The following is a 23,219-nucleotide window of genomic DNA, read 5'->3' on the forward strand; positions in this document are numbered from 1 at the left end:
TATTAAACACTGTCCGGCTGGACAGACAATATAGAACCGATTCTTGCTCTATATTTATTGCTTCACAGTATCTCATACTGCCTAGCGACCATTGTCTTTTGAAACAGTAGCTGCAGGACGAATCCCGTCTTTGCAATTGTTGGGACAGAAGCAGGCAGGCAGGGTTTGGCGCCAAGTCCAGAGCTAGTCCACCATTTTTGTGTTTTCGGCTCCTCTTTGTCCTTTAGTCAGGTGCATCTGCTTTCCTGGTGTCAGGGGGTCACCTAAATGCTCAATTTAGGGGTGCAAAGGGGCATGTAGGGTAGAAGCTAATTGGCTACTGACCCCTGGGCTCACTACATCCTCTATATGACCACTTCCTGTCCCAGAGCTCCTAAATCTATCAAAAACAAGTCAGTGAGACCTTTCTTTCACAGAGCACATCAGGTGGCCCACCTTAAGAGTGAGACTAGCCTGGTGGTGTAAAACGCCTACTTGCATAGCTTATTTTCTACCTGTACGGGTGCCAAATGGGCCTAAAGGCAGGGGATGGCATCTCCCAGGTCTTGGGGAAGCCAGGGTCGCATGTCAAAGGTGCCCTGGCTTTGATATGCTTAATCACTAGCCAGTCTGCTGGAGCAGGTGTGAACACCTTCATCCGGAGCAGGCATAATTTCCAGCCTCAGAGAGCATGCTCTCACCTGCCTGGGGTCAAAAATGTGTCTGGTGGCAAGCTGGACGATGCCAGTCAGCCTGCACACTAGAAACCGGTAGGTTTTTCAGGGGGCACCTCTAAGGTGCCCTCTGGGTGTATGTGTGTATAGGATTTATAAAGTGCAGGAATCAACCCCGAAGGGGTATCTCCATGCTAGCTTAACAGGAAAGTCAGACAAATTAGTGAAGATTGAAATTATACTCTGAATAGTGCCGTTTTCAAGAGTTTCCTAAATTGTAGAAGATTGACGCAGGTCCAAAGGTAGGGTGTTCCAAAATTTTGAGGCCAGATGCACAACAGTTTTGCCGCCTGTCCTAAGTTTCTTAAACCGGGGAATTACGAACAGCCTTTTCCCTTCCGATCTAAGATGGCGATTCGGACAGTAGACTGAATTGATCCGCCAGGTAGCTGGGGCTCGTACCATAGAGAGCCTAATGGGTGAGACACCCAAGTTTAAAATTAATTCTCTGGAGGATATGGAGTCAGTGAAGCTGTTTTAATAAAGGTCCTACCGAAGTGCGAGGAGGTTTTTTCAGTGACAGGCAAGCAGCTACATTTTGAACAATCTGCAGTCTGCTGAGAAGGTACTCGTGAGCAGATGCCAGCAGAGTATTGTAGTAGTCCAAGCGGCCAATAATCAATGCCTTGATCAGGTGCACTGTGCAGGGAGTTCAGGTATCCCTTATTAGTGTACGGGGATTACTTTAACCATCCCAAGGTGCTCTATTTGAGGTGGTGAAGTCGAACAGCCTTAGGCTTATCAGAGGGGAGTGTTCGGCATTTGTTGCACACACCGAGTCAATAAATGACACACTTAATAAGGAAATCCAACACCAATTTCGAAAATTAAAAGATTTCTATATTAATTGGGACACTAAGATCTTGGGTATTAGGTATATACTTTTCTAGTCAACAATTTTCAGACACTTAGAAAATACAGCTGTCAGATTTGAGGCATGAGCCCCAATGTGGTAACTTTATCCTATGGAAAAAAAATACACTGCATAGGGTCACTTGCAAACGACTTACATGACCGTTCTTCTGGACGTAAGGCAAGTATGGATCAAGGTCCTTAGAACCACAAGCAGTTTTTGTTTACCTGTCCTGATGTGTCCTGGTGCAGAGGTGCTGGCTGCAAGGGTAGCCTTGAACGCTACTGCTGTAGTCTATGGAGAAAACCTGTAAGTAAGTGCTGCAAGTAGGGACATGTCCATCAGAACCCAAAGAAGGGCTCAGTTCTTAAGGGTCTCTGGGGCAAGGGTGCATCATTGGCGTTTTGTCTCGCAGGTCACTTGCGTTAGAGGATCTCACTTTTTGGCCTCGCAGAAGCAGACGTCCCAAGTCAGCAGGTCAGTCTGACACTGAACAAGGAGTCCAAAACCCTGGGTATTGGTGCAGGGTGGTTCCTCAGGGTCCTGGTGTCTCCAGAATTGGCAGGGAGACGGATTAGATGTCCTGGAGTACGGTGACCTTCACTCGGGTACTGCCCGAGGGACACACTACTAGAACCCAAAGAAAAAAAAAACAGAATCGGCTAGTATGTGTGACCACGTTCTCACCCGTCTCCAATGCCATCAAAAGAAGTATTACAAGCATTTGCAATGCAATAGGTCTCGCATTAGGAAAGTTTGAGCTATTAGTATTGTAAATGACAATTTTTTTATTTATGTTTTGTTTTTGAAAATAGCGAAATGAATAGCTTTGTCATTTACAATGCCAATAGTTATAACTTTCGCCAATGTGACACCTATAGCATTTGTAATGCAATATGTGTTGTATTTACATGTATTGATATTACAAATAACATTGGCTTTTAATTTTTTCCGTAATTAATACTTAAATAAAAGTTATTGTAATTTATAATGGCAATAGCTTAAAGTTTTGTAAATAACTTTTGTGAAGAGAATGTTCAGTGTTTTTTATTGTGATGAAAATCCAAGAACAGAAGCGAAATATTAACATCATTTTGTTACATTTGTAATAAAGCTTGAAACATTGAGAGAACATATTTGAACCAGGTGTTGTTGAATGGTTGCACAGATTGAAGCTGTGGTGGCGCTGAGCGATGTTGTGATGACGAACGAGTGATGTTGTGGCGTTCAGTGATGCTGTGGTAGCGCATAGTGATGTTGTGTTGCCCCTGAGTGATGCTGTGGAGGTGCGGAGTGATGCTGTATGCTATGCTATGTTTTGTTTTGCTATCCTATGTTTTGTTATGCTATGCTATGCTTTACTATCTTATGATTTGATTTGTTATGCTATGCTGTTTTTTTATGCTATGCTATGTTTTGTTATGCTATGTTTTTCTATGCTATGCTTTTCTATGCTATGCTATGTTATACTATGCTGTTTTGTTATGCTATGCTATGTTTTGTTGTGTTTTATTATGCTATGCAATGTTTTGCTATGCTATGTTTTGTTATGCTATGCTTTGTTATGCTATGCTTTGTTATCCTATTCTAAGCTTTGTTTTGTTATGCCATGCTATGTTGTGTTTTGTTATGCTATGCTATGTTGTGTTTTGTTATGCTATGCTACACGTTTTGTTGTGTTTTGTTATGCTATGCTATGTTTTGCTATGCTTTGCAATGCTATGTTTTGTTATGTATGCTGTTTTTTTGTATTTTGCTATGTTTTGTTATGCAATGTTTTGTTTTGTTATGCTTTGTTTTAGATTATGTTATGCTATGTTTTGTTATGTTATGCTATGTTTTGTTCTGCTATGTTTTGTTGCGTTTTGTTATACTATGCTATGTTTTGTTATACTATGCTTTGTTATGCTATGTTTTTATTATGCTATGCTATGTTTTGTTGTGTTTTGTTATGCTATGCTATGCTGGTGAAGGTGTGTGAGTGTGTGTGAGTGTGTGTGAGTGTGTGTGAGGGTGAGTGAGGGTGAGTGAGGGTGAGGGCAAGGGTATGTGAGGGTGAGAGGGTTGTGAGGTTGAGAGGATGTGAGGGTGAGGGTGAGGGTGGGTGAGGGGGTGTGAGGGTGAGGGGGTGTGAATGTGAGAAGGGTGGGAAAGTGGGTGAGGGGGTGAGTGTGGGTGAGGGGGTGTGAGGGTGGGAGGGTGAGGGTGTGTGAGAGGGGGCAAGAGGGTGAGAGTGGGTGAGAGGGTGTGTGAGGGTGAGAGGGGGTGAGAGGGTGTGTGAGGGTGAGGGGGTGTGAGGGTGTGTGAGGGTGTGTGAGGGCGTGAGGGTGTGTGAGGGTGAGGGGATGTGAGGGGGTGAGGGTGAGGGGGTGTGAGGGTGAGGGGGTGTGAGGGTGTGTGAGGGAGTGAGTGTGTGAGGGAGTGAGGGTGTGAGGGGGCGTGAGGGGGTGTGAGGGTGTGTGAGGGCGTGAGGGTGTGTGAGGGTGTGTGAGGGCGTGAGGGTGTGTGAGGGCGTGAGGGTGTGTGAGGGGGTGTGAGGGCGTGAGGGGGTGTGAGGGTGAGAGGGTGAGGGGGTGTGAGGGTGAGAGGGTGAGGGGGTGTGAGGTTGTGTGAGGGTGAGGGGATGTGAGGGTGAGGGGATGTGAGGGTGAGGGGATGTGAGGGTGAGGGGATGTGGGGGTGAGGGGATGTGTGGGGGTGTGGGGGTGTGAGGGGGTGTGGGGGTGAGGGGGTGTGGGGGTGAGGGGGTGTGGGGGTGAGGGGGTGTGGGAGGGTGAGGGGGTGTTAGGGTGAGGGTGAGGGGGTGTGAGGGTGAGGGGGTGTGAGGGTGAGGGGGTGTGCTAGGGCAATGTCAGTAGTATTGGGCATGGAAGTCCAACTAGAGCCCAAATGGTTCCTCCTAATAACAGAAGAAAACGAGGATTGGCCACGACATGTGAAGCAGTGGCTGGTGTTGGCGGCTGTGGTTGCTAAAAGTAATGTGGCAAGGAAATGGGGGGGGGGTGATGTCCACACCTACACTGGAGGAATGCGAAAATGATCTGGACTGATGCTGGCAAGCGGAATTGACGATTTACGAAAGGGGAGAAAATCTGGACTGCATGGCAGACATATCGAGGACTGTAAGAGGGAAGCAGGGTACCAAGGTGAACATTATTAACCTGGCCCTAGATTTGTTAATAGCGGTAGATAAGTGAACTGTAAAAAAGGGATGGATGATGCAATATAAACGCTCTTTGTATATACAACAATTTTGAGGATTAATAAAAAGTTTAAAAAAAAAAAAAAGTTGAGGACCTACATGCACTTCATTGCTATAATGACACTTCTGAGGCGCCAGCAACAGGTTACTGTTTAATAATCAGCAAAAATTGATAAGGCTAGAGGTCTAGTCATGTCCAGACCACATTCCAATCTTTTTCTAGGCCTTTGTAAACCATGCATTCACCGGCTGTGCGTCTATCAATAGCATCCAATACCTTTTATTGTTTTCTGAACAAAACATTTCAGTTTGATGAATCACAGCACTTCAGGCGGAAGGGGTACAAGTCCACACAACTCTCAGGGCTACTCACTAAGGGACAAGTACTTTAAAAAAAAAAAAAAGTGCATCTTTAAAATACTGGCGTGTGTGGGAGCAACCCATGCACCATCAGCAAGGGCGAACGTCACCCCAGCCTATCAAGGTTGATCGATAACCTTTTGAGGCACAAGGTCATAGCAGACTTAGACAGCCAACCCACATTGCCAGCCATGTCATAGTGACCTAAACCTTAAATAAACCAAGGCTTCATCATCCACCTCACCCCAAAAGCATGCAGGTGCGCGACACTATCTTTTTTAGATTGCTTTAAAAAAAAATTCCTCCATTTATGAATTACCTAAGCAAATTTCTGCATTAAATTTCTAATAACACAGATTTGCATTGTAGAAAGGATCTCTATTAACGAGACACCAATTCTGCCGGTCCAACCATGACAAAGAACTCTAATTTTACAGCTTGTGTCACTGCCCATTTTTCAATTTAATTTTTTTAATTAAAGACCATCTAAATGTTAACCTGTAGTATAACAAAACCTCTATATGAATATTTATAAATGTATATGCAATATCGGAACAATGGAAACCCAGCCCCAGAGGACGATGCAACCTGCAATTGCCAAATCATGCCCTACTGTTACAATGCAATTCAAGAGTTGGCCAATGTATACATAATGATAATGTTTGCCGATTGAGAGCTAATGAACGCATCAAGATGCACTTTGAATTTCAGTGTAAGGTCGATTCCGACCTGTAAAAACCAGCTCACCAACCTAGTTACGAATGACTTTTGTCCTCGCTGTATGGAACCAGCCAGCCCCGGGGATCCTCCCTGCTCGGCACCCATGCGCACGCGTAACCCCCTCCCGCCTGGCAGCTTACCGTCCCCGGGTGAAATGGTCTCGATCTCCACTCCCATGACGGCAGCTGGGAAAAGAAAAGGGGGTGTCCTCGCGCGGGCTGGCTCTGGCTGGCACCCCGGTCTGGGACGTGCTCGTGATGCCTTGGCGGGGCTTGCTGGGCTTGCTTGTGTGCTTCCCAGAGAGACAGGAGATTGGGAACGCGCGCGCGCGGCCGGCTCCGATCGCTTTCCTGAGCGTGCGCGCGCCAGTCTCTGTCTCCTGGGAAGCAGACTCCGCAACTATAGTATCGCGCCTGGCGCGATGCATATGGCTTTGCCATATGCATCGCAGGCGCGAGACCTAAAAAACCATTGGGCTACCCTCAATGCAGGCACACTTGACTTGGAGCAACCGCTGTTCGCCTTCAAAAAATCCAAGAACGTGAAAGACCACCTAGTAAGAGTGGCCTTGCCCTCTGACAGCACAAGAGGAACTATAAATGAATTGTGGGGGCTCCCACCACTGACAGGGCATGTAAAATGTGGCTCATGCAACGTTTGCGATTGTACAATTGAGGGAAAGGACTTTGTCTTTGAACAAACGACATTCCACAGAAAACATTTAACTAATTGCAATAGTACAAATGTTATATATGCAATTCTGTGCCCATGCCATCAAATATATAGAGGACACATTTTATTCTTAAGACTACTGGACAATATTAAAATATGTGTGTAGATACAGTAACAGGTATAATGACCAAGTGTATCTGGAAGGTATGTGGAGGGTCCCATTACGGTTTGAAACATGTAGACCCTCCACATACCTTCCAGATACACTTGTTCATTATACCTGTTACTGTATCTACACACATATTTTAATATTGTCCAGTAGTCTTAAGAATACAATTTTTCTAAAATAAGCCATACCAGGACATTTTTTAACACACCCACTTCTTTTTCTACATTCATCACTCACATACCAGCTCCACTGTATTTCAGGTGTTGTAGCACACCTTGATGGCACTCGGCCATCGAGGTGGCCCCGATGATGAAGCATGTCACCGACCAGGTCGGTGAGTGAGGGGTTATTAATAGCCAAAGAAGGACTCTTCTTTCAGGAACTGAATCATCCCGCCGAAATCGCTCCATGAGCATCTTTTCAGGTGGTACTCCTTTTTGTTAAATTAAGCTTGAGGATCTGCCAGCACAAGAGCAGGATCCATTGCAGGACACCTAATGCACCCTTGGTGGACCACTTCACGGAAAAAGACCACAGTGAACTTGACCTGCAGTGGACAATCATCGACATAATCAAAATTCCACCTAGGGGTGGCGATCTCGGAACACACCTAAACAAAGAAGTACTAAAATGGATACTAAGGACAAAAAGTATTCATACTGGTCTAAATCGCCTCGAGGATTGGACCTCTTTGATATGAACATCGTATGCGAACTGCTGCTATTGAATTGAAACTGACTCTTACAAACACTTTTTCTCCAAAAGGTTTTCGCTCAAGCTGCCGGCATCTGACAGCGGTAAGGTGCCAATTATCGATCACTCCATCGCCCCTTCGTGTCCTACGGCACGATTAATTTGATACTCGCTATCCTTTCCGCCCACAAGCTTCCACAATTTTTAATCTCCGGTCTCCATTATGACTGACGCCTCCCATACCTTGGGTGAGGTAAGCAAGTCCTATCTCATTCCCTGTTAGCATGGAGGTTCGAAACGCCGCTCCCCCGTGTCTGCCCTCCCACAATCACTTCACAGTCTCTGGCTACTCGGATCCTTGTAATCGCAGGTTATTAACTCAGTCTCTCGGCTTCACGGAACCGTCATTATTTCGCGCACTAGCATAGACTACTCTCGATGTGATTGCTTCGCCTACATACCACCGGTCCATGACTATTGAACCTTAAATTGTTGTTCTACCGCATTAACACCAGCACACTTCTCCACTTAAACCGCCTGAATATGACACGCATCCTCCCTTTTGCACGGACCACAGCGCGGAATATCACTATGTGCTCAAACTTCATTAAATTAACAATTACTGGGTATAAATTGATGGTTAGATATGCCTTCAAAATATGTAATTTAAATATGACACTAACCCCATGTATATATTCCCTTCTCTCCCTCCTACCCCCCCCCCCCTGTTTTTTCCAATAACTTTTCCTTCCCCAATGTATTGTTTTACCTCACATTGTTGGGCTTGATTTTATGATTTGATGTTAGAATTGTACATAAGGCATGAATTACAATGTCCTGAAGATGATCCTACTATTGTAAATAGGGATTGAAACGCCGTCGACACCTTACACTATATGTTAGACTATAGTATATAAAAAGTCACCATAGTGTACTCATGAATTATTAGTCTGCCAAATGTGAACAGTATGCAGACTGCTTCCTCTTGCCTAAATCCCCACCTCCTTTGTATGTCACACTTGTCTTTATGTGGTAGTTGGACACAGGCCGTGTCCCACTTGATACTACAAAGATTACTGACTATACAACTATACTTGTTATTAAACACTGTCCGGCTGGACAGACAATATAGAACCGATTCTTGCTCTATATTTATTGCTTCACAGTATCTCATACTGCCTAGCGACCATTGTCTTTTGAAACAGTAGCTGCAGGACGAATCCCGTCTTTGCAATTGTTGGGACAGAAGCAGGCAGGCAGGGTTTGGCGCCAAGTCCAGAGCTAGTCCACCATTTTTGTGTTTTCGGCTCCTCTTTGTCCTTTAGTCAGGTGCATCTGCTTTCCTGGTGTCAGGGGGTCACCTAAATGCTCAATTTAGGGGTGCAAAGGGGCATGTAGGGTAGAAGCTAATTGGCTACTGACCCCTGGGCTCACTACATCCTCTATATGACCACTTCCTGTCCCAGAGCTCCTAAATCTATCAAAAACAAGTCAGTGAGACCTTTCTTTCACAGAGCACATCAGGTGGCCCACCTTAAGAGTGAGACTAGCCTGGTGGTGTAAAACGCCTACTTGCATAGCTTATTTTCTACCTGTACGGGTGCCAAATGGGCCTAAAGGCAGGGGATGGCATCTCCCAGGTCTTGGGGAAGCCAGGGTCGCATGTCAAAGGTGCCCTGGCTTTGATATGCTTAATCACTAGCCAGTCTGCTGGAGCAGGTGTGAACACCTTCATCCGGAGCAGGCATAATTTCCAGCCTCAGAGAGCATGCTCTCACCTGCCTGGGGTCAAAAATGTGTCTGGTGGCAAGCTGGACGATGCCAGTCAGCCTGCACACTAGAAACCGGTAGGTTTTTCAGGGGGCACCTCTAAGGTGCCCTCTGGGTGTATGTGTGTATAGGATTTATAAAGTGCAGGAATCAACCCCGAAGGGGTATCTCCATGCTAGCTTAACAGGAAAGTCAGACAAATTAGTGAAGATTGAAATTATACTCTGAATAGTGCCGTTTTCAAGAGTTTCCTAAATTGTAGAAGATTGACGCAGGTCCAAAGGTAGGGTGTTCCAAAATTTTGAGGCCAGATGCACAACAGTTTTGCCGCCTGTCCTAAGTTTCTTAAACCGGGGAATTACGAACAGCCTTTTCCCTTCCGATCTAAGATGGCGATTCGGACAGTAGACTGAATTGATCCGCCAGGTAGCTGGGGCTCGTACCATAGAGAGCCTAATGGGTGAGACACCCAAGTTTAAAATTAATTCTCTGGAGGATATGGAGTCAGTGAAGCTGTTTTAATAAAGGTCCTACCGAAGTGCGAGGAGGTTTTTTCAGTGACAGGCAAGCAGCTACATTTTGAACAATCTGCAGTCTGCTGAGAAGGTACTCGTGAGCAGATGCCAGCAGAGTATTGTAGTAGTCCAAGCGGCCAATAATCAATGCCTTGATCAGGGTTCTTTGCACAGAGAGTGGCAACAAGCGAAACACTCTTCGCAGGAGGCTTACGGTGTGGTAACAGGTCCCCGTAGTAGTCTTAACTTGGTTCTTCATGGATAGCAGAACATCTATGCGGACTCCCACATTCTTGGCCACAGAGGTTGGAGAGGGGGCTGGACCTAATATAGCAGGCCACCACCTAGGGGACCAGATGGTCTGAGCTGTGCCAAACAACAGAATTTCCATCTTAGACGCATTTAACTGAAAACAATGGTCCGTCATCCATTCAGATATAGCTAACATACCCTTAGCAAAACGCTGCTCAATATCCTCAGAATTCTTATCAAAGGTCAGAAGCAGATGGGTATCGTCAGCACAAGAGAAAGGGGTAAAACCGTGCTCCCCGATAACCTGCCAAGGGGGGCCGCATATATATTAAATAAAGTCGGGCTTCGACAAGAGCTCCGGGGCACCCCCTTAGTAAGTTTCAAGGGTTGGGAATGAAGCTGACCCAAGTTGATGGTCTGAGTGCCCTGGTCGAGGAAACTGCCAGTTGAGAGCCTGTTCCTGCAGCCTGGCCTCTCGCAGTTGAAAAATCAGTTTCTGATTAGAGACTGTGTCGAAGGCTGCTGTCACGTCCAATAAGACCAGTATCACTGCTTTATTAGCATCCAGTGCCATATTGATATGATCCGTAACCCCAATAAGGGTTGCCTTTGTGGAATGATTGGATCTAAACCCAGATTGTGAAGGATCCAAAATAGTGTGATTATCAAGGTAGTCCATTAGCTGAGTGTTGACATAGCTCTCCAACATTTTACTCATCAGCGGGAGGAGCGAGATGGGGCGGTAATTTGAGAGCATGTCATCAGGCAGCTGATCTTTTTTCTTAATAGGAATCACTAGAGCGGATTTCCAGTCCAATGGTAAAATACCTTCACATAAGGAGGAATTCAAAATCTCCGTAATGGGGGCAGCTAGGAACATCAAGGAACACAGCAATGCTGTCGCAACGGCTCTGATGTCATAATAAATCTAGTACTGGCAACAGTACGGATTTCTTAAGACAGGGTGTTTGATACCAAACACCAGTATTTTTAGGGAAACCATCATGTAGCTGGGTAACTCGTGATGTCTTAAGAAGGGATCCCTGAGCACTTGCAATATCTGGTGATAGAACTAGACATCATAGGGGCGTATCTGCTTACGCAGATATGTCCTCACAAATACTATAATGCACCCTGCCTTAGGGCTCTAAGGCCTGCTATAGGAGTGAACTACATATAGTACCTGCAGTGCACTGCGGCATGTAACAGGGGAGTGTGCCGTGTCAGGTTTTCAGACTGGTTTTCCCCATTGCATGCAGCCTGAGAGGCAGTCTGCATGTAATTTGTGTGTGGGTCCCTCAGGGTGGCATAAGACATGCTGTAGCGCTTAGGGACCCTCTTTTGTACCAATGTCCTAGGTTCCAGGGGTACCACTTACTAGGGACTTAAGGAGGTGCCAAAGTCCTTACCAATTAGGTTACAATTAGACTTTAACTTGTTTTCGGAGAAAGAGCCCTGACACTGTGGTCTGGTTAGCAGGCCTCCGTGAACTGTCAGAGTTGAAAACCAGCATCTAGTAAGCACAAACGGGGCAAAAAGTGGGGGACCACTGCAACAAAATTCCAGTTTCCTACAGGTATGCATTTGGCACAGCTTTACTACATATACACCTGGGATTAAAACATGTTTAACCTCTTTTTTGTTGGCCAAAAACACTCCTATGCTACAGCCAGAACATAACACAAGTCCGGAGGAATGAGGACTTGAGGTACTAGTTTGTTATTTATTGTTCATCATATGCTCCTTGATGCTGCTCCAAGTTTCTGACACATATATGGAAATAGTACAACTTTTGTAATTTGCTGTAGTTCTAAAAAGCCATCAAAAAGAAAGTTGTTCATAAACAATGAGCGCTACTTTTGATATAGTTCTATTATTTCTTACTAAAAGGGGAGTGGCCCACAACATACTCACTTCATCTGTAAGAAATAATAGGACTATATCAAAAGTAAAGCTGAATCACTGTTTCTGAACAACATTCCTTATATTTGCGTTTTATAACAGCAATTCACAAAACTGGTGCACAGCATATGCTTATAACGAGAGAGTGATTACATAGAGCACCAGAGAGCAGGTACACAAATAGTTCCTCTGAGAAACAGTTCGGAGTTAACTCATGTAATTTCAGAACAGTGTATAGAATACTTACATTGTTCACAAACAAGAGTCCAACTCACTCCCACAAAGGAAGGCAAACAAGCTAGGTTCCGTCATCAGAGTAAAGGTACATTGCACATTGCCATCTCATTTGTGAGCAGCTAAACAGCATGCTTACATCACCCAAGAAGAGATGGTCAGTGCTCTCTTGACAACAGAAACACAGGGGGATTAACTTCATTCAGTAGCAGGTCTAAAGAACAAAGTAAGTGAAAGAATATAGCAAGTGTGAACAATTCACAAATCACAAATATAATGGAGTGAACAATCCAGAGAACTCTTCCCTCTACTTAGAGTGGGGTCATTTGATAGTGGTCACAGTAGAATGGTATACTACACCTACGACACCCACCCCATTTAAGGACAGCACAAACCAACCTCACATCACTTAAGAACATGTTCATAACACAGTCAGAATACCTGGGAACGGGCCAACATAGTCTCGCCAGAGAACATAACATGAAAATGAATGCTCACATGTAAAAAAAAAAAAAAAAGGTTACTAACACCAGCAGTTTGTGTATTATGTGTTCTAGATTTTGGCCACTATTGTAATTGGGAGACAGTCTTTTAGAAGGATTATAAAATATAGCTCACCTGGAAAGCCAGGATAAGCCCTCGCATTCTGGATAAAAGGTAGTTATGTAATCCTTCTGACCATATCTCCTGCACAACTCTATGCAGCATAACTCAATTCCCTAAGCAAAAGTTAAACATCACACTCACCCAAACAGAGAAAGTAGTCCATTTAACTCACTTGAGGACAGTATTTGAGTGTTTGTGCAGTTTGAAGACATTATAGTGCTTTACAGAGATTCAGACATACAGTTACAAGAAGAAATAAAACAATCATGAAAAATGTAGCTAACAATCGAAAGCAGATATATGGGATCAACATCAATTTCAGAAAACTTATATATGGCAACAGTGTATTGAAAACTCAGGAGGGAGTGAAATCAAAATGGAGAGGCATAGACACAACGAGGAAGGAAAACAAATGGGAGATACTGAAGAGACAAAATCAAAAGGTGAGAAGAAAATGCCAGAAGAGTGTGGGACAAATTAATGAAATGCACAAGGAAGGGAGGTGGACGTAGAAGGTGAGGGGGGACTGCTGACCAAGGCAGGAGGTGGAGTGAGATAGAAATAGTGGTGTGGAAGATAGGAGTCCGTGGAACTAGGAAGAAAGTTGTGTGAAGATGAGAATCAGACATACGAGAAGGCTACCATCTGGGAGAAGAACTTAGCTGCAGCAAGATAGGGAGTGCCTTTGGAAGAGAGAATTGAAACTCTTGAATGTCACCAGTGAGAATATAGGGTATAGATTTAGTGGAAAAGAATACCATACTTTTGCCCCATTTCTAGAAAATGATTGTTCCATTGTACACTCCTTTCTGAAGCATGAAGTTTAAGAGAAGTGCTTCTGCAATCCAAGTAGGTTTAAAACTGACACATTCAGTTTTGAAGCTAGGTATCAAAAAGTGGTGGTGTGAACAACTCTGTGGGTAATAAATGTGGTCCTGAAGCGGGTTATTGCTCCTATAGGGGTTGCAGTAATGTCAATAATACTGGAGACGTAGTTAAATGTTTTGGATCCAGAGACAAAGGTTACCGCTGCATGAAATCCATACTTCAAGGGGGTGAAATGTACATTCAGAAGTCCAGTCAAATGTGAGTTACCATAGTCAAGTACAGAGATTGGACTAGTCTCTTAAATTCTTGTTTTGGGTTAAACTGATGGATCTGCGAAAGAACTGGAAAGTGCACACTCTTGGACATCGCATTAACTTTCATTTGAAGACTGAGCCTCTTATCAATGATGAAACTTAGAAATTTAGCAGTCACGGATACCATATTTGCAATCAAAAACACCATAGCAATCAATCCAGGATTGTATTGGTAACATTGAGTGTTCAGATGACAAAGATAAACTTGGTTTTCTGGGACTATGTTTCAGGTAGTGCGAAGTCATACATTCTTTAATCTTTTCAAGGTTAGGGCGAGATATCATTGGGAAAGGAAACTGAGATAAATCTGGGCGTTATCAGCACATTAATGATACAGGATCCCTGAACTCGAGGACACCAAGAGGCTCGAATTAGAAATGTAAAGAGCTGGAGCTAGTAAGGAAAATTGAGCCTCCTCCCATCCCCCTCCCCCCATACACATCAAAGCAACTAAATTAGAAAAACAGTTATTCATTTTGATCTCCTGTGAATGGTTAGTTAGGTAGGCGTTCACTCATCTAAGGATTACTCCATTAATGCCTATACAATTTAGTAATATCCAAATAAGCCTAGAGTGGTTCATTGTATCAAATGCAGCTAACAGTTAAGGAAAACAAGAACACAAGGACTACTCGAATCAAGAATGCGAACTGTATCAACTACCTGTAACAAGGCTGTTTAAGTTTTGCAGCTCAGCCTGAAACTCGACTGGCCCGCTTCCAAAAGTGCAGTCACCCGAAAGTGTGTAAACACAATGTGTGCTTGATAATCCAAGAACAGACAAACCGAGCATTCCTCTCTCGTTCAGTTAAGCTATAAACCACATACCTGAGAACAGGGAAAAACATGCACCTTCTCACCGGAAAATGGGTTTATGGTACACTTGCTTCATGGGAGAAAGTGTTTATTGAACATTTGTATCATGTGGCAAAACGTACCAGATGCACTGTCATTACCTAGGGAAAGTGACAGCCATATATTCCCCTTATTAAACAATTTGAACAAGGTACCTTGAAGTAATCTGTGATTAGTACACTGGAAATTCACCTAGACTAAGAATTAGTCTTCCGCTCACTCGTCTCCCATGAAAGCAAGTGCACAGCGTCATCAATTTAGAGAAAAAGTGAACAGAAGAACCAACTGGCAGTCCATGCACGTCACTTTAGAGCAGACAGTCGGCCCACTCACCTCCTGGAAAACAGGTACACTAGGTGTGCTCTTACCAGAGAAAAGAAGCCAGAGCTCTCCCCGTAGATTTTCTGGAATACCCTTCAGAACCAGTTCGCGGGTCTTGGCTGTCCGATACATGCACATACCCCGCCCATACTCAAAAAAGTGGATGTTCCATGACTCTTCTTTCATCTTTTCCTTGGCCTACAAGCAAGATACCACAAACAGGTAAAGACGTGAAAATATAGCTCAAACAACCGAAGAATGGCACACAAGAATTGGGCAAATAAAACACACTGGCAGCATGCACAGAACTGCAAAGCTCATAACAGGTTCTAAACAGGAAGGGTAATATATTTGTACAAAAGGATTGTAATAAAATACCAGAAGCCATCACTTGTCCAGTGTGTCACCCTGTCACAAAACTAACTTCAAAACTTAAGTTCGATCAGGAGCACCAAGGAGTAAGTCACCTTTCCGTCATTAACAGCCAACTTAATAAAGGGTGAGAAGACCCTGGTCTTCTTGGTTTGTCATCCATAATTTCTAAAGTGGAAGCCACTGCTATCTCTCTTAGAAGTACTTTAGATTCACTCAGTGGCCCAGTTCCTGGGCCTACATTCTCCCTCTCCCAGCATCACCTTTCTGCAATACATTGCAACTCTGCTGGGCACAGCTCATACTGCCTTATAGATGCTCAGGTCATAGCTTCCTGTACTGCATCACAACCCCCCTGGTGCCACTTTTTTGTACTGTATCATATGTCCTTCAGGTCTAGTTGCCTACACTGTGTACTACCTTCTTAAGAGCCATCATTCTAGATCCCTGTAGCATGTAGTACCTTTTTCAGCTCCCTGTAGATCCTCACCATCTGGGACTCACGTACTCCATGACCCCAGTTTCCCGAACTACGTCACAGCATTTTTAACTTTAAATTTCTGATCGGAATTTTACCTCATGTGCCTCAACTGTCTATACTGCAGTGTAAATATTTCAACCCTAGACTCTGAACTGCAGCATATGCCCTTGGACTGCACCTTCAGCTACAGCATCATGCTTCCTTGGGCACAGCTCTTTGAACTATATAGTTTCTCCTCAGAACTCCGCCCCCTTTTCTGTCTCATCCCTGTTGTATATGATGCTTCCTCTTGCTCCAGGTCTCAGGTGAATGCGGAAGTTCCTCTAGCTACTGGCCACTACTGTGCTGTACACAAGATCATTCTACAGCACCGCCTGTGCCAATAAATCCCTGAACTCCTTAGGCTTCACATTCCTGTACTCAGTCTTACCTCCTTTGGCCCCAGCTCCCCCACAGAGTTCCCTTGATAAAGTTTCAGGAGTCCCTGTGATGCAGTCGGAGCGTCCTCTGCACCAAAGTGGTTTGGCTGGTTGCTGGCCATGAACGTAGTGCCTGGAGCTGGTGGGCTGCTAGGAGGTATCTTGGAAATCTCCTGCAAACGGAAGGAAGGCAACGCAGTGAATGGCAGGAAGAACTCACAACAGTAATGCTTAATCCATGCACTATCACACTTGTAAAGTACATAACTCTAACAGCAATATGTTGGATTATCACAAGCTAATTTGTATAATTGGCTCAACCAAGTGGAAGCCTTAGAAAGTGGGTAAAAGGTACTTTTGTTATAGAAACTGCATTCTACTTTTAGTGAGAGTGTATATTAGTTTCATGCAGCACTTACGGATAGTAAACATGTGTGTCCGCATATGGGAGAACAATCTGGGAGAGCGGGACAGGTGTTAACAGCTTTATTGCGCAGGGTTGCTGGGCCTAAATAACTGCTAATTGCCTTTTCATCTCACTAGTAGGTGCACTGGCACTAGCTTAATATAGTCAATATGGGCTGGGCAATAAACAGCTTTTAGCACACACACCTTAAGGAAAGAAATACTTATTTTTAAAAGTGCTAGTGTACATTGGAGGTTGTGCACAACAGGCGGACGAGTACTCCGCAATATTTAGTAACAAGTTCCTATGGTGTGCTATTAGTCACATTTGTAAATGTCTAAGAGAACCTTAACACAAGCAGATCCATGTGTAGTGTAGCTATATTGTGCAATTGCTGAGCACAAAAGCCCAAGAAACAGTTGAACATGTACGGTTTTGCTGGTTGAAGTATGAAACAAATTAGTCTGCAGATAGTTCAGAAGGTGTGTGCGTTTGTGAACTTTCAGCCTTTTGAATTTAACACACACATATATACACACACACACACACACACACACACACATACATGAACAGCCACACACCATCACGCTAGTAGCTATCTTGCATATGTAACTACACATTAGCATTTTAATCATGCAAAAAGATGTGTCCATGCCTAGCAGGATCATGGAATGTCAAAAGCAGACCAATGTGCGCATCCCTCCCAATTTGTACCATAAATAGGAATGTGCAAACATTTTAGGGAGCTATAGCTATACGTGGCCAGATTTCAGCATTCTAAATAGCCACATGGAGATATTTTAGGTAGCTAGTTCACTGTTTATATTCCTCATTTCAAAACCACAGAAAGGCCTAGATAGACATTTTAATTAGCTACATATATATTTGCTCATCCTTCTGCACCATGGATAGTAAAGGACATGCGACACTTCGATCTCACCTCATATATAAATGCTGCACCAATTTGTCCCACTCCTTCATATAACCTACCCACCCTCCTTTAACTCTGGAACTTCAAATCGAACAAGGCAAGAGCCTTATATGTTTGCTCCATGTTTATATTTAGACAGAAGCCACCCCAAAATTACGTTAAATTTGCTATGTTTTAAGAAAGACTCTGCCCTGATGTCAAAGTTAGGTAATTTCTTTCCTGTTCCTATAAAATATATCAGAAACCTCAAAGCCAGTGCTGTCTTTGCTTCCTTTCCTCTCAAGCAGCCCTCTCTCTGCAGGGCTGTCCCCGCCTTGCTTGCCCAGCGAGGTTCGCTGCAGGAAATCCGAGATACGTTGCACCAGGAAGTTGCGATCACGAAGATTGGCAAACAGGAAGGTCATCTTGCTCTTGGTGCTGATAGACAGGGGGCTAGGCAGGACACTGGAGCTGTCTGCCTTCTCCACGATGGTCACCTGACGAGGAGTGGAAGAGAAGGACCAAAGGTCAATTCAAATGTTCTGTTTAAAGGAACATAGGCAAAGGAAACCAAAGTGCTTATTTATCCCAGTCCCAGAATATGTGTTAAGATGGAGTGCATACAAGGGTGTTTGTGTCTCATGACTCAACAGACGCCATATCCACTAGAGACAACATCTCCTCTGCTGCGCTATTCAGTTGTTCATAAGAACAGGACACAAGGGAAGGCAAGTGAAAATATGGAAATACTGTGGTTTGGTTCTATGGTGCTTGGTTGATACAACCAAGACAACAAAACTGATGTTTATTTACTTAAAAAAGCTGCTTTTCTCAAAGTGAAAGTGCTCTTGTATCAGTGTCCAGCATTTTCAAATATTTCAGATATGAGATTAGGTTGTTTTTTCCGAACACAAGACCATAAGCAAGAATATCTATCAATCTTCAGAGACTATGAAAATGGGACATACTGATGGCTAAGGTACAAGGTTCACTACACAGCCCTCCCACTCATGCAACCCTGCCCTTATGTGCCATTCACCTAAAGCACCCCTCACCTCGCGCAGCGGGATGATCAGCTGACAGACCTCCTCTTCTTTGCTGGAGAAGCAAATGTAGTTATTGGATACAAACATCTGGCCTGGGACGTGCATCTTGCTGAAAGGTGTCCAAAGTGTGCAGTCGGTGTGTCCATCCAGCCGCTCGTCTTTGGGCAATCGGAAGGTTGCTCGGTAGCGCTCGTTCTTGGCACGGGCATCTAAGTCTCTACGAAGGTAGAGGGAAGGTTTAAAAAAATTGAGGTAGGAGGTGAAAGGGTGATTAGACTTATATTAAATGTAGAGGACACATCAGTGGAAAATAAGCATAGATGGAAGACACTAAAGAAGCAAGGTAGAATAAAAAGCTTAAAGAGCCACAAGAGGAATGGCAGAGAATGACAGAGGGAATAAAGGGGAAAGATTTAAGAAGGGGCATGGAAGGAGATGAAGAATAAAGAGTCGAGGGATATGGGACAAACCAAGGCAGAGAGGGACAGGAAAAAAATGTATTAAAAAAAAAATCTTAAAGGAAAAACGCAAACATGATCAGGAGGGAATGAGAGAAGAGAGCCATGGAAAGGGAAAACGCAACAGCAGAGGGTGGCCAAAATGTTCAACCGGAGGAGCATAGGTTATCAATTTTAGAGATATTGAGCCACAGATAACCTCTAACATGTCTGATTCTGATCTGCCTCCCTCATTCCGCCCCCTGAGGAATCTATTGCCAACCTCTGCTTTCCTCATCTCAGATTTAAAAATCAAATCATCACATTGCCTTTGCTTAGAATCCCCCAAACCATGAACACGGCTTGTGAACTGTAAACTGAACAGCCTCACCAGGACTCTGGCAACACTAACCCTTTATGTTAATTTTCTGGTAATGTATACACTAAAGACTTGCTTCTAGTATCTCAAGCATGGAAGTATTGTAGATAACAAGAAATGGTTACATTTGATTAGTGACAGTCTGTTCATTTTTGGTTACATAAGCTTTGATGAGCAAAGGCATACGCACGGATGGGTAAAGGTGTGGCTACATCGGCCAGAACCTTGTCTGACTGAAGCCACGACTGAGCGCTTGCAGTTAAGACTGAGTTCATCAGGCATTTGCGAGGAATCTTAAACAGCGAAAATGGACAGCAAAACGCTGGAGGACTATGGTGGTCAGAGCATGTCTATCTTGAGTTCTGTCTGAACTGCATCATAGATTGGGCTGATTTCCATATCTAGATTGTACAAGAGGTGTGAAGCTGCCACTGAGAAGGACGAGGCAGCTCTGTTTTTGCATTTCATTATGTGGATGTCATTCTTCTGCTGAGCAAGTTGTATGTATGATTTCAAAGTTCAGTTTTTTAGGTCCCGGCTGAACGCGCGGAAGCGCGTGTCCGCCGAGGACCTATTGTGGCCGTGTCTCCTTTCCAGGAGACACTCCTGGCCACGCGCATCGCCTTGGAGGCGATTTCAAACGAGCACGCGCACGCTCGCTGCATTCTCTCAGACACACACACACACAAGCGCCCATGCATGCACGCACATACAGCCTCCCCCACACACATACACACGCGCACAGACACACGAGTGCTGCCCCCCTCGCCCCTCGCCCCCCCCGCACTCCGCACCCCGCACACCGCACCCCCCAGCCCTTTCTAACTTACCGGGGCAATCTCGGGGGACTCCGCCGCTGCAGCTCTTGCCAGCTCCTTTCACGGGGCTCCCTCTTGGTCAAGGGAGCCCCGCAACAGTCGCCTAACCTCCTGCTGGCGGGCCCGGGGCTCTCCACTGCTCACAGGAGCCCCGGGCCGCGATACGCATGCCTCCTCTTCCGGTCCTGACGCGGCCCCGCCCCCGTCACAGGCGACATTGCCTGACTTCCGGTGGGTGCGTAGATTTCCGTCTTCGTTATTTATTTATTTATTTATGCAATTTTATATAGCGCGGACTTTACCCGAAGGTGTCAGAGCGCTTCACAAAAGGACCAATAGTGATACACGAGGAACAAAATACAAAAACAAACGAATGATATGTTGCGGGCAGTTCAGTGCATTCTCCCACATACCATACACCTGGGGCTAAGGACAGCTCATTGCCTAAAAATGTTTCGACATTCACGTGTTAAATTAATCATGTCATGTACAATGCTAATAGCTCTAACTTTTGCAATGCCGAGACCGTTGCATTGTAAATGCTTGTTCTTTAAGGAATTTGGACACTGTTCCTTCAAAGCTTTTGCACATGAGGCACAACATTTTAAATATGATTTTTCCTGGAAGCCTGTGCATGCTTCCTAGGTGAGGTACAATAGGTTCATGCTTTTTAAATCAGAAATCTTCTTTAACAAGGCGTTACTATAATCTAGTGAACCAGAGCCCTACTAGTGGGTGATGTTTCAGTGGTATGAAAAGATAGGGACTGTTATCAATGCAGAACTAGTTCTGCGACAATTCCTACTTGCGAAAGCATGACTTTCGCACTTGACCTATCCCCCACCTTAACCTTCTCTGGCCTACTCATCTACCGCTCTCCAGGCCAAATGGGCGATTTTATGAACTGTCTCCCCTCTAAGGTCGCCGAATCAGCCGTCTCTCTGCCTCATTTTACGGTTTTGGCGACATGAACATTCACTTAGATGATCCTATGGATCCACTAGCTACCACCTTTCTGAACAGTCTAGCAGCCATTCAAATTGTCCAGAAGGGTTTTGAACCTACACACAATAAAGGTCACCTGCTAGATGCGGTTCTAAGTAACGATCAGAGACTTAAAACTGGGAACCCAGTTCCGCTCCCATGGACCGATCATTTCTTGATCCCACTTCTCTGGCACATACCTAACGCCCCTCTCTGCACCTCCTCGAGCTACATTTAGAGGAAGGGATTGGGCGAAACTATCCACAGATAAGTGGGTGGAGTGCCTCTCTACCACCCCTCGACAGACCGGGGGCGACGTAGACATACTCTACACCCATTATGCTAACTGGCTACAGACCACCTTAGACACAATCGTACCACAAAAACCTCTCAAAGTGAGAACCAAGTCCAAAAAATCACCGTGGTTCACTCCAGTGTTAAAAGAATTAAAACTAAATTGCCGGAAGCTTGAGAGAACCTGGAGACGTACTCTCAAGGAACTGGACAGAAGTCGCCATCGAGAGGCAATTAAAAAATACAAAGCTAAGATTATATTGGCACAAGCTCTATTTTACGAGGAAAAAATTACAACATCCGCCAACTCCTCGAGGGAAATATTTCGGATAGCGAAATCCTTGATTAGTACCCCTTCCAATTTACAGGACCCCCGTGAAGCCCAAACTCGCTGTGACAATCAGGCGGAGTACTTCCACCAAAAAATTCAAGCCATTTCTTCATCATTTGACTTGGTTAGTCAACAGCTAGGGGGAATAGATAACCCTCCTCCAACCACGATCTGCCAACTAGCTGAATTTCCATTACTTGAAGAAAACTCGCTTAACACTCTTATGCTGAAAGTCACAACAGGCTCCCCTTTAGACCCGGCTCCTCCACGCTATCTCCTGGAAATTGCGGATATCATCAGACCAGTAATTTTAAATATCGTAAATATGTCAATTACTACAGGGAGAGTTCCAGAAATCTGGAAGTGTGCACAAGTCAGGGCCCTATTAAAAAAACCAACCTTGACCCTGGAAAAATGACTAATTACCGCCCCATCTCACTCCTTCCTTGGGTAGGTAAGCTGCTCGAGAAACATATCAACACCAGTCTGTCTTACCTGGAAGCCAACCATCTGCTCCATGATTCTCAAGCTGGCTTCCGCCCAAAATTGGGGACGGAGGCGGCAGTGCTGACTGTTACAGAATTAGCCCGCAGGCACATGGATCAAGGCGGCACTACAGCAATTATGCTGTTGGACTTAAGTGCCGCCTTTGATACCGTAAATAGTAACATCCTTATCTCCCGATTAAAACAGCTTGGAGTGACGGGAAGCGCCATCTTATGGCTACAGTCTTTCTTGGAAAACCGTACATTCCAGGTGGTGGAGGGTGATACTCATTCCAAAACCTGGCCTCTTAATCAAGGCGTGCCTCAGGGCTCCTCCCTGAGCCCCACGCTTTTTAATGTTTACATGCAACCATTGGCGGAGGTCGTTCACCCTTTTGGTTTTGAAATTGCGACCTACGCTGACGACACTCAGCTTGTGCTGGCCCTGAATCAGCCAGGTCACACCCCGTCGAACTTGAACAATTGCCTAGTAGCTGTTTCAGAATGGATGGCCTCTTCCCATTTAAAACTTAATGGGGACAAAACTGAACTGATGTTCCTGGGGAACACAGCTGACCCCAGACCACCTCTACAATGGCCACTCTGTATGGGCCCTCCCCCAGAATCAAAAAAGCAAATTAAGAGTTTGGGCATGTGGCTGGATAATACTCTCACTTTCAACCAGCAAGCCACAATACTCTCCGGCACCTGCTTTGGGATGATGCGCATGTTGCGGAAAATTTTACCACTCCTCCCTTTTCAAGCCTGCAGGATAATGGTCCAGGCCATCATCCTGTCCCGCCTCGACTACGGGAATGCGCTTTATCTGGGTGCACCGACCAGCACTCTTAAAAAGCTGCAGGTCACCCAGAACGCAG

The 23,219-nt window shown here is 44.8% G+C and overlaps 1 protein-coding gene across 3 annotated transcripts in view; it reads right to left on the reverse strand.

The window, feature by feature from the left end:
* TBC1D9B (TBC1 domain family member 9B) overlaps window positions 1-23,219 on the reverse strand; it is a 220,481-nt gene that overhangs the window by 87,340 nt on the left and 109,922 nt on the right. For all 3 annotated transcript variants that reach the window (XM_078653543.1, XM_078653542.1, XM_078653541.1), the window contains exons 6-9: window positions 18,623-18,830; window positions 17,834-18,064; window positions 16,263-16,424; window positions 15,027-15,177 (exon numbers count right to left, since the gene is read on the reverse strand). In XM_078653543.1, the coding sequence (XP_078509669.1) occupies window positions 15,027-15,177; window positions 16,263-16,424; window positions 17,834-18,064; window positions 18,623-18,830 (752 nt within the window). The remainder of the gene's footprint in view (window positions 1-15,026; window positions 15,178-16,262; window positions 16,425-17,833; window positions 18,065-18,622; window positions 18,831-23,219) is intronic.

Source organism: Lissotriton helveticus, chromosome 7 (genome assembly GCF_964261635.1).
Source record: "Lissotriton helveticus chromosome 7, aLisHel1.1, whole genome shotgun sequence".
Classification (NCBI taxonomy): Eukaryota; Metazoa; Chordata; class Amphibia; order Caudata; family Salamandridae; genus Lissotriton; species Lissotriton helveticus.